Source organism: Pteronotus mesoamericanus, unplaced genomic scaffold (genome assembly GCF_021234165.1).
Source record: "Pteronotus mesoamericanus isolate MK-2021 breed Mesoamerican mustached bat unplaced genomic scaffold, CSHL_Meso_final contig_20, whole genome shotgun sequence".
Classification (NCBI taxonomy): domain Eukaryota; kingdom Metazoa; phylum Chordata; class Mammalia; order Chiroptera; family Mormoopidae; genus Pteronotus; species Pteronotus mesoamericanus.
Genome location: NW_026555085.1, coordinates 60379040 through 60391163, shown reverse-complemented (window position 1 = coordinate 60391163; position 12124 = coordinate 60379040). Strand labels below are relative to the sequence as shown.

The 12124-nt window shown below is 43.9% G+C and overlaps 1 protein-coding gene and 1 pseudogene across 1 annotated transcript in view; both read left to right on the top strand.

Moving 5' to 3' along the window:
- The window catches only part of PREP (prolyl endopeptidase), a 106065-nt gene extending 95052 nt beyond the window's left edge, over positions 1–11013 (top strand). Inside the window, exons 13-15 of the mRNA XM_054569774.1 lie at positions 1370–1501; positions 4119–4275; positions 9789–11013. Coding sequence (XP_054425749.1) covers positions 1370–1501; positions 4119–4275; positions 9789–10083 — 584 coding nt within the window. The 3' untranslated portion in view covers positions 10084–11013. The remainder of the gene's footprint in view (positions 1–1369; positions 1502–4118; positions 4276–9788) is intronic.
- LOC129067624 (kinesin-like protein KIF2C) lies at positions 4843–7228 on the top strand (annotated as a pseudogene).
- Positions 11014–12124: the final 1111 nt, after the last annotated feature.

Below are 12124 nucleotides of genomic sequence, written 5' to 3'. Positions count from 1 at the left end.
GTCTAGCCCCCTTAACTCGCCTGATTTCCTGGTTTAAATGTTTGTGGTGTACCCAAACACGCACCCACCTGCGCAGAGCCCTGTGGTCTTCTCTATAATACCCCTCCGGTCATCAGGGTGCCCACCATGCTCTGGTAGGGCAGAGTGCCCTTGGTCCTGGTCAACACTCTCTCATCTCTCTATTGATTAGAACCAGTTTATTATCCAAATGCCTTGGGGAGCTTGACTGAGGCTAAAAGTAAACCATATTTAAAGTGATTCATAAACTTTCTCCAAAGTAAGGCAGTGAAAGGACCAGAAACAGACCATTTCCAGCTAGACCCTAGTATACTGAACATTGATAAAGCTAAATTCCATTCTGTTAATGTAATGCTCTTTAAAATATATGTACCCAAAATGATATTATTCATGGAAACTAAGTAATCCTAGCTGTTCTAATTCACCAATAATTTCTTATTAAAATTTTAATAGCATTTGTTTTGATATGAGAAAGTTTCTTCAGTAACACTGTTTCATCTTTAATTGAATTTCTGCAGATGTGGTTGATCTCAAATATCTAATTAGATCTGTCTGCCTTTTCTTCACTTCATAGGCCGTTACTTCAGACATCTGTCCCTTTGAGGGCCTGCCTGGGCCGTTTGCCTTTTACTTTTAGACATTCCAGGATCTTATGGATGTTCCTCTCTTTAAGTAATTGCCTTGTGTGGTTTTGTACATTGGAATGGCCTCTAGATGAGAAAGCCCAGATTCCCTGGGGAGATGTTTGAGACCCTCTTCATTCAAGACTTGAGAAACATCTCTACCTAATTCTTATTTACAGCAGAACTGGAGAACTTACTCCTCACTTACCCATTTCAGACCCCTGCAAAGAGGGATGAGAAGCACACCTCTGCAAAGCACTTTCATCTTCCCGGGGAGCGGGAGGCCGCAGGGCCCAGCAGCCATTGTCCAGTTGTCACACGCGGGGTGGGACTCAAACAGGATTTGAACATTGCTCCAGGTCGTGTTTCAGTTTTAAGTTCAGCTTCTCCCAAGTACAGGTTCTTTTCATTCTCACAGTTGACTGACATAACAGATCATCTCTTTTTGCCCTGTGGGGCATTTGTCTTTTAAGTTCTAGAACTTCTTAGGAAAAAATACGAATCCAGATGGATTCGCAACTGTGCAATTGATGATGGATTTTCACAACACATAAGAAAATTTAAAAGACATTTCTCTAAATGTAGTGTCAGCACATTGTGTTTAAATTAAATTGAGCAATAGTTGAAACTTTGCCCTACCATCACTTGAATTCCCTTCAGGTTAATCTGTTGTGTTTCCTAATGTTTTGTGTTGTTAATTAACTATCTTTCACTCTGGCACATTGTAGGTGGTATTTTGGCCAACAAACAAAACTGCTTCGATGACTTCCAGTGTGCGGCAGAGTATCTTATCAAGGAAGGTTACACGTCTCCCAAGAGGCTGACTATTAATGGTGGTTCAAATGGAGGCCTCTTAGTGGGTAAGAACGGAATGTTATTCATTGTATTTCCTAGTTAACATTCGGGGTTTTCAAGTACACTGTCATTTGGCTCATGGATGGAAGCTGTGGTACAAAGAAAGCAAAAGCCATTTGTATTTGGGCCTAAAGTCCCAGCTGAACCCACTTTCTCAGACTTGACTCGTGCAGGCTTGGAAAGCTGGGGAAACCCCTCTCCCCACAAACAGCCCCAGGTTTCAAGGGTTCAGGCAGCACAGTACAGAGCCTGATAAGCCCCCTGATTGTGTTACTCAGAACTTGTACGGTGATGATCGGTAACATTTGTTGAGTAACTGCACCCAGTCGTGCTAAATGCTGCGGGTAGAGAGAGAAATGTCATGAGGAAAACGAGGTACATGTAAAAATGGAACCACAACATGATAGGAATGAAATTGTGCACAGAAATACTTCCCAAGTAAGGAGCACCTTGTGTACCAGGCCCAGCCTGTGCCCTGACGGGCACGCAGCCTGGGGGACGGGGGCTGGTAGACGCCCGTCTTGCGGAGGAGGACACACTGGGCCCTGAGAGTCGCGCGGCTGGCCCTGTGCGCCGCGGCTGGAAGTGGCGGTGCTGGGCCTGGGGCCGAGCATCCAGTGGTTTTAGATTCTGCTCTTTCAGTCTCTCTGTGGCACTGCCTCTAAGTTCCTAATTTTGGGTAGTTAATGAAAGTTTAGTTTGCATTTTCTCTCTCCGTAGCACTGAACATTGTAATGAACATTTATGGTAGGCCTGAACTTTGCTGACTGAGTCTTACATCCAGTGTCATTAGGACATGAGGGGCCATTGTGCACGTGTAGAATAGCATATATAAGCTCAGCTTCAAACACACTGACAATTTCAGGGCTTTCGGTTTACAGCTTTTGGGGGCGGGCAGTCAGGTAGCAGCATGCGCACCCAGTTTCCTTGCCGTAGAGATACACTGAGTCATGCCAAAACCTGAACTCCTCTTCTTACTCTTTACCCCAATAGAATATAGAGCATTTCCCTTTGGAGGTAAAATAGAGATGTCCAAAATAATTTGCTGTAGATTTAGAAAGTATGTTAATAAAATTTTTATGAACAACACAGACGGCACCTCTGCTCTCGCGGAGCTTTCAGTCCAGCACAGTGAGCGACGGGACGGTGATGGGGAGGCGCCCGAACCAGGCAGGACCGCAGAGCCACACCAAAGGACCCAGTGTACTGGGAAAGGAGACGCCTTTGGGGGAGTTTCGAGAGGAGAAATCCCATAATGTGACCGGTTTTTTCACAGGCTCATGCATTGATCCTATTATGGTGATAGCGTGGATGGAAGGGAAGTTAAGGGCAAAAGAGCAGGCCAGGTGGGAGACTTCTGTCCAGTGAGTGACACTGGTGGCTTGGACTGGAGGGGTAGTGACGGAAGTAGTGAGAAGTAGTCATATTCTGGGTAGATTTTGAATTGGAGACACCTGAATTTGCATATGAGTTACATATGAAGTGTAAAAGAAAGAGAAGAACTAAAAGCAAATCTGAAATTTACCAGGAAGCGATATTAAAAATACCATCTGATGCCAATAGTAGGAGAATTGTTCTGTTATTTACTGGTTCATACAATAACTCCTTCATATTTCCAGAGTTTTATATTCAGGATTAGTTTGTGTCTGGTTTCCTTAAGGAGCCTGCAGAGATGGCATGCCCCCGTCGGGATTCTGAGTGCTCATTTTAAAAAGGGGCAGATTCCTATCCTTCCCGCCTCTGAGATAATCCAGCTCTCCAAGGGTAGGACTCAGGATTCAGTATTATGAATAAGCTCTGAAGTCAGAATTGGGCTGGGAGCTGTGATTTTTCCCAGAAGAGGGAAAGTCCAGATCCCTTGACTTAAGTCCTGGGCACACCAGCTTTGATGTGACTTCTTCCCTAACTGCCTTACACCTGGTTAGGCACCCCTATACCCCACTTTCATAGCGCCTGAATTTTCTCAGTGCTATCGTTGCTTGTTCGCTTCTTTAGCCTTCCCACTAAAATATTCACTGACCTATCCCCGCCGGTGGGGTCGGTGGGGGTGGCGTGGCAGTCACACAGTTGGTTCCTCTGGTAACCGGTTCCCACCCTGAAGCTGTCTAGGAGCCCACAAAGAGTCACCTCATTAGCATAAACTCAGGTATGGTTGAAAGGGGCTAGTTATGAATTGTGAGAGAGGCTCTGGAGTTCTGTGCCAGGAACAAAGACCAAAATATATATTATTATATCACAATATCACAGGCTTGTTTTGAGGTCCCAAACAGGTTTCTTAAGCTTCCTATCACCTGTGAAAGCAAGTAGGGATGGGAGGAGGGAACACAGGTTTTTCTGAAAATCTTTGAGTTTTTCAAATAGCTCCCCCCCGCCGCCGCCCCGCCATCGAGATTCATTTTGGGGAGTATGTCTCTGTTACTGATGAGAATATTCCACCCTCGAATATATTGGAAGGAGAGGGAAAAGCTTGTGGACCATTAAGCAGGTGATTTATGATGGTTTCTTCCTGTGCTCTAAGAAAAAAGGCAACCAAGGTTCTGAAAGAATCCAAATGTTGTGTTTTGGTTTATTTGGATATTTAATGATAAACTGCCTCCCTTTTCTTTCTATCTTGGTTTTTAGCTGCTTGTGCAAATCAGCGTCCTGACCTCTTTGGTTGTGTTATTGCCCAAGTTGGAGTAATGGACATGCTGAAGTTCCATAAGTATACCATCGGTCATGCCTGGACCACCGACTATGGGTGCTCTGAGAGCGAACACCACTTTAAATGGCTTATCAAGTAAGATTTTAATTCATATTGATGTATATGTTGCTGACGATTTGATATCCTTTTGATTGAGTGTTCAGAATTATGGTGTTGACTCCTTGCTCTCCTCCATGTCTCTTATTTGCATATAATTTACAACTAAACTAGAAGTGATGGGAATACCTGTCTTCTTTGTTTTGATCTTGTGTTTAACAAACACAAACTACAGAGATGGGAAAGAATTCTGTATGTGCACCTCCTCCCTCAGATTCCTGTCCCCTTTTTCTCTTAAACACTAATCTTAGGTACTGCTGTGAAGGGACTTTGCAGATTAAATTAAGGTTCCTAATCATCGGACACTGAAATAAGAAGAGCGTCCTGGATTGTCCTCATGGGCCCCATCTATAATGACGTAACCCGTAAAGGCAGAGCACCTCCTCTGGCCGGGGTCAGGGGTGCCGTAGAAAGGGGGGTCACAGAGACTGGGAGTATGAGAAGAACTTGACCCACCAACGGTGGCTTTGAACATGAAAGAAGGGGGCCTCTGGGACCTGAGAACAACAGCTATCAAAGAAATGGGGACCTTAGTCCCATGGCCTCATGGAACTGGATTCTGCCGGCAACCTAAATGAGTCCGGAAATAGATCCCCCCCACCGCCCCCAGGATTTCCTGGTAAGAGCCCAGTCAGCTGACACCTTGATTTCAGTCTGGAGAGATCCAGAGGAGAGAACCCTGCTGAGCCAACCCAGACTTCTCAGTCACAGAACTGTGACATAAGAAATCCAGGTTTACTGGGAGACAGGGAATAGGACAGATCAGATGCCTGCGCTCCAGGAGCTCGCAGTTCTGTCTCTGTTTTCGGTCAAGCAACTACCGCAGCTCTGGCAGGTCTCATACCCGTGTCATTAGGAAAGCCGTCGGCAGTGAGGCTTAATGCACAGTGCCAGTGTACGTGCAGACTTGGAGAAAGCCTCTCTTTCAGGGGAATGGACATAGGAGATGCCACAAAGGGCAAAGAGTTTGGTTTTGATGATGTGACCTCAATATACCCAGAACAGCCTCTTCCCTTACACCCAAAGGAAGATATCCTGCCCTGACAGGAATGAATACACAGATCATTTAAGTCCAAAATTCTCATTCCAAAGTTGCTCTACTCATAAATCCAGTCTCTCATCAGTTAGCATCACCTCTCAGGAGGATAATGTGGAAGTGGAGCTGCCCACACCTGCAAATTCCCTTTGAAAGAAATTAAGGCAATGGAAAAAATGAAGCGGCAGCAAGAAGAGGGCCCAGAATGTTGAAATGAGAATAAAGCAAGCTGAGGAATGTGACAGCAGCTTTCCAAAGTTGGAATTTGCCTGGATGACTGAAGAATTTTGGGCTATTTTGGAGTAAACTTACTACATCCACTTACTACATATGACTGATTCTATGGAAAAGCACAGGATAAGTGTTTGTGTTAGGAAACACCCTCTGAAAAAAACAAGAATTGACCAAGAAGGAAATTGATGTGAGCCCTGGCCGGTGTGGCTCGGTGGTTTGGGCATGAGCCTGCAAGCCAAAATGTCACCCTTTCAATTTCCTTTCATGGGCAGATCCCCTGTTAAGGAAATTGTCCCCTTTGCCTCTCTCTACAAATAAATAAGTCTTTTTTAAAAAAGAAGAAATTGATGTGATTTCTGTTCCTAGCAAGTGTGTCCTGTTCATACATGAGCCCGGGTGAAAGGTGGGCTTAGCAAAGTATTTGGAGAACCAGGCGTCCTACTTTGACTTTGCGTTTGATGCAACAGCTTCAAATGAAGTTGTCTGTTGGCTCACAGCAAAGCCACTGGCACACACAATTTTCTAGGGCCGAAAAGCAACCTGTTTGGCATAGCCAGATGGGAAGTGGCCTCTCTGGGAAAGCCCAGAGTGCACCCTAAGGGATCTTGGAGATGGCCTGCCAAGGCATCTTCCTCCTGAAGAATCAGCCCTGCCACCAGAACCTGCGCCTGAAGGCTAGGTGACATTATTTGAGATCTTTAATGGGAAGCTGTTCGACCTGCTCACCAAGGCCAGACGCATGTGCTGGAGGATGGGAAGCAGCAGGAGCAGGTGCTGGGGCTGCAGGAGCACGCGGTTAACTGCGCTGGCAACGTCATCAAGATGATCAACATAGACAGTGCCTACAGGACCACTGGGAAGAACGTTCACCTCCACCTCTTCCTATTCCCACACCGCCTTTCCAGTTTCTTCTCTGAGCCAAAGGCAAAGTGCATGTCAAGGCCTCTTTGGTGCATCTGGCAGGGAGTGAACAAGGAGCAGACACTTCCAGTGCTGACCGGCAGACCCACAAGGAAGGTGCAGAAATCAACAGAAGCCAGGCTCACACCCTGTTCTTCTAGAGCAAGCTGACAGATGCTGCAGGAATGCTTTATCAGGGAGAACTCGAGGACCTGTAGGATCGCCCTGATCTCACCAGGCATAAGCGCCTGTGAGTGTACTTTGAACACACTCAGATATGCAGACAGGGTCGAGGAGCTGGCCCCCCACCGTGGGCCTAGTGGGGAGCAGCCAACTCACATGGCAACAGAAGAGACAAGCCAGCTCTCACCGGTCCCTGATCACAGGCAGTTTACCTAAGGAAGAAGAAGAACCGTCAGCCCAGGTGTCCAGCTTTCATGAAGCTGCCACTCAGACCCGGGAGCTGGAGGAGAGGGCCACGGCGGAGCTCAGGGAGATCATACAGCAAAGGCCAGGCTGCCCTGAGCTCTCCCAGGTGACTGCGCAGGCAGACCGCCACCGGGAGGCCTGTGTGCACAAGGCAGAGCCCACCCTGGCCCAGCAGCCCTGCACTTCTCAGCCCCCGCAAGATGTCATCGTGGCCTTGCGCCTGGCCATGCAGCTGGAAGAGCAGGCCAGCAAACAAGTTAGCAGCAAGAAAGGGCCCCAGTGACAACTGCAGAGAAAGATGTCTGGTTTCACGCTTAAGAAAGAAATAAGGGTTTAAAAAGCTACTAAATTGGTGGTACATCAATCAAAAACCACTTTTTTAAAAGGTGTCATTATAACTTACATCAATATATATGAGATTTCCTTTTTTAAATTAAGAAATATGGAAATGAAGGGAAATATGTGCAAGTACAGTTAAACTTATTTTGTGCTCTCAGCATAACTATGTATATTTGAAACTACATGTTGCGTTATGAAATAGTGAACAGCTTCCTTCTTTCCTATCCCTCCACCACTTTGGCGATAATGAGAAAAGAGCAGATATTTAGATTCTCAAGACTGCAAGCCACATCCTTTTTTGGCTCTTCACTCTCTTTACTTCCCACACACAGAGGCTAGGGACTGTCAGCAGGATTTAGGAATTGCCCTTGGAATAATAACACAGGAGGCCTGTGTCACAGTCTTTTCAGTCAATTATAAATGTATCAGGTTTTTCTTTCATTTTGTATGGTTTTTATGGCTAGCTCTCTCCAATAAGAAATTCAGCTAAAGTGACTGAATTTTTAGAATTGGATATTTTTAAACTACTAAATTCAGTTCTTTGGTGGGGAAGAAGGGGACTTGACTTTGTAAAGCTACTACTTTTAAATGCACAAGTAGCCTCATTGACACATATGGTAAAAGCTGAATATCCGCAGAAGCCATAGTTCAAATTAACTTAGGGAAAATACTCATTTAGTGGGCATAAGTCCCATTTAAACTCAACTGAAAATACTGAATTAATCGATATCAAATACAGTAAAATATTTGATGGAACCTGATACTTCTAAGGTTAATTTGAAAGCAAAAAAAGAAAAAAAGAAAAACTTCTAAATATTTTTCTCTTAAGATGTCTATGATATATGGGGTGGGCAAAGGTAGTTTTACAGTTGTGACTATGTGAAACATAGTCTATTCTTGCATTATTATTTATTATTGTTTTATTTATATTACAACTGTAAACATACTTTTGCCTACACGTATATATTCCCACTTTGAACTTTAATTTTCCAGCCAAGCACTCACTGGCATGTATTTCCTCTTACCTGCTGCTCCCAAATGAGCAGGGTTCTAGCCCCACACACTACAGCCAGAAGGGGTCTTCAAGAAGCTGCTCAAACCCTGCACAACTGGAGTGTGTCCCATGAAGCAGTATCTGGGTTATTAATGGAGTCCCCCCCAAAAAGCTGGATAATTAAAGCTTAACAGGTTTTTTTTCCCAGCAGAACTTCTCAGAATCTTTAATATATACATGCGGTATGTGAATCTTGGGGGCAGGACAGGGGCGGGGTCGGGGGGTGGCAGCATATATTAACAGGCAGAGTTGTCCAAATTTGTTTCCCCATAGAACTAACTGTTACCTGTTATCTGGAGGGCTAGGACTAATCCAGTAACACTCTGAAATGCGATCAGAAAACCGATCTATTGCCATCCCATCTTATCCATTGGGAGACAAAACCCAGAATGTTTAGCCTTGACTTGGTTAAGTGAGTAGAAATTTTACCTTTTTCAACTACCCTCCAAAATAAAATTCAACTGAAATAGTTTATTATATTCATTAATGCTGAACCCTTTGAAAACCATGACACCCATATTGAATAAAATGTAAAGACAAACTGTCCAGAGATTTCCCTCATATAGCTATTATTAATCACTGTTTAATTCGGCTATGTTTTTATTCTAAAACCCTTTTTGTTATCGTTACTGGCCACTTACCTTGTATTCCAGAAGGTGCCTTTGCTGGTCCTCCATAAATTTTTTCACCTTTGGCCAGAGGCAATTGCTTTCTGCTGAAGCCAGCAGGAGGTCAGCACCCATCCCAGCGACACAGACAGGGAAGTAGGCCCAGAGAGGATCTTCAATCTTTCTAAAACTGCCAAGTGGAACCTGGAATAAAGGTTTTATAGATATTAAAGGGAAAGAAAGCTGATTTCAAGTTTTTCAACATAAGACAGTCTCGCACCTATCATAGTCACAATCAGTGATTTTTTTCAAGATTTTATTTATTTTTAGAGAGGGAGAGAAACGTCAGTATGTGTGATTGCCTCTCATGCACCCCCTACTGGGGACCTGGCCAGCAACCCAGCCATGTGCACTGACTGGAAATCGAACCAGTGACCCTTTGATTTGCAGGCTGGCACTCAGTCCATTGAGCCACACCAACCAGGGCACAAGCAATGTTTTAAAAAGACAAGCAGTCTACTTAGTAGTAGTGAAAAAATAAATCTAAAGACTATGAAAATATTCCTCAAGACAGTACATGTGCATATAGGTGAGATTTTTTTCAACAGCCCTGTGAATTTCTTTTCTTATATAGTCCTCCAAATTAGGGGCCAAAACAATGACAGAGCTCGTCCCAATTTCCAGTAGCCCTGGCCAGTTAAGGACTAAACAATGGTGCAATCATAGCCTGCAATTGTCACCCATGTGCTAGTAGCTACAGTCCTTGTTGCTAGTGATGTTAGGCTGGTTAACCACATAGGTTACTGTGCCCAGCAGTCCTCCTTGATTATCCTAGTGAAAAAACAACTCTGCTTTTGATATTTAACATCATGAAAATGGCTTTGCCTTTCAGATATTCTCCGTTACATAACGTGAAGTTACCAGATGCAGACGACATCCAGTACCCATCCATGCTGCTCCTCACTGCCGACCACGATGACCGTGTGGTCCCCCTTCACTCCCTGAAGTTCATTGCCACCCTTCAGTACATCGTGGGCCGCAGCCGGAAGCAAACCAACCCCCTGCTTATCCACGTGGACACCAAGGCGGGCCACGGGGCTGGGAAGCCCACAGCCAAAGTGATAGAAGAAGTCTCAGATATGTTTGCATTCATAGCGCGGTGCCTGAACATTGACTGGATTCAGTAAATGGAATTTCCCTCTCCCTCCTGACAGCCGCAGAAAACCTCAAGGGCTTTCCCACCGTTAAAACCGAGAAACCACTGGGCATAACACTTCCCCACGGGAACACTATTCCTGCACACACAGACTGCAGTTGAACAGAACTGCTGCAGGAACAATTTTATCTTTTCTAGGCTTCTCCTTTTTAGCAAGCCCTTGGCCTTTTGGGGTTGTTGTTTTTGTTTTTTGGTTTTGTTTTTTTTTTTTGATGGCATGTTTGGGTAAATAACTAAATGGCAGCCAACACATCGTGAATATTAGATTGCTGAATTCAGAGTCTAGTCAGGCATACTTCATGTATAACATCTCAGTGAAATTTGCTTCTATAATCATAACCAATATATCTCTAAAGAAACATGAGAACTGTTCTCATGAAAGACTTCTTTGCAGCAACAATAAATGTTATTTAAGAAAGGGAGGCTCTTTTTCCGCTTCCTTTGCGTTGAGGGCAACTCTAGAAGTGCGGTCATTCTGGATTATGTCACTTTTCCATGGAAGTAAGCGTTTGGCCTTTCCACACAAATTAATTTCTGAACAATGAAGTCAGAATGTTAGCACTGGAAATAAGTTGAAGGCGTCAATTCCCGCTCCTTTGTTCATGGGTGATGAAGCTATTAGAGGTGGTTCACTATCTTACAAATTAGCTCCTCAGCCAGCTCCTAATCTGGGGCTCTTGGTTTGGATGCCTCCTTTGAAAAATCAGTGGACCAGAAACTAAAGATTATGCACCTGTTTGTCTACCAAAGTGGTCACAAAGCATAGCTGGAAATCAGAATACTAGGATATAAAACTGAGACCACATGAGTGAACTATCCAAACATACATTTATCCAAACTTATCTTACAATGAGAAATTTCAGCATTTCCCAAGCTAACCCCCGCCCCCACCCCCCAACCCCCACATAGACCACTTTCTGGAAATAGAAAGTCATATTTTTAAAAAATGGGTTTGGACCCCTCACGACTACCCTGAGTCCTTAAGAAGAGGATTCCTCAAACTATCGTCAATAAAAAATTTTTAAGGTATTTGTTTTACCATCTATGAAATACTTCCTTTGGGCATCAGTTTGGGAAAAGCTGTTCTAACTTAGGAGAAGAAAAGTTTCACCCTGGCTGGTGTGGCTCAGTGGGTTGAGTGCCAGTCTGCAAACCAACAGGTCGCTGGTTTGATTCCCAGTCAGGGGCGTGTGAGAGGCAACTGATCGATGTCTCTCGCACATCGATGTTTTTCTCCCTTTCTCCCTCCCCATCTCCCTCCCTCTCCCTCTCTCTAAAAGTAAATAAAATCTTTATAAAAAATTTCTTTGTCTTCATCAGACATGACAAAAATAATTATTGTCTATTTTGTTTGAAGTAAGCTTTAAGGAAAAAAAAAGCTTAAAAGATTACTTCTTCATTCCAATAACTTGTACTTTTCCAAATCATACATAGCTGTGCTTTTCTTTAGAGTTCTCTCTGCCTCTTGAATTGTGGTCTAAAATCAGACACACTTTTCTGTCAAGGATGTCACTACCTACCAAGCACAGCTAAAAGGTAGTTATCTGGTTTGGTTTTCTCTTCTAGCATCATGTTTTCTATTATCATTTGTTTAAATAAGCACTGTATATAACGCAGCTGTCATTGAATGTACGATTCCCAGAGAAAAACTACATTGCTAGCAGTGCATGTGAAGACTGACATCACCATCTACCCAGGGCGATGCTAACACTGGCTAAATGCCATGGAACTGCTGACCAGCACAGCAGAACAAAATAAAATATATTTGCATAGATAAACCAAAGGCAGCCTTTTTTCTAAACAGCTGAGCCCAGGACATTTTCTCTTTTTTTGTTGTTATTTAATTTATTGGGGTGATAAAATTATATAGGTTTCAGGTGTACAGTTCTATGATACATCATCTGTATATTGTATTGTGTGCTCACCACCCCAAGAGTCCAGAGCATTTTCAAGTTGGCACAGAATCCAACCATACTTCCCACTGAAGTCTCCTATCCTAACAGCAGAAAGTA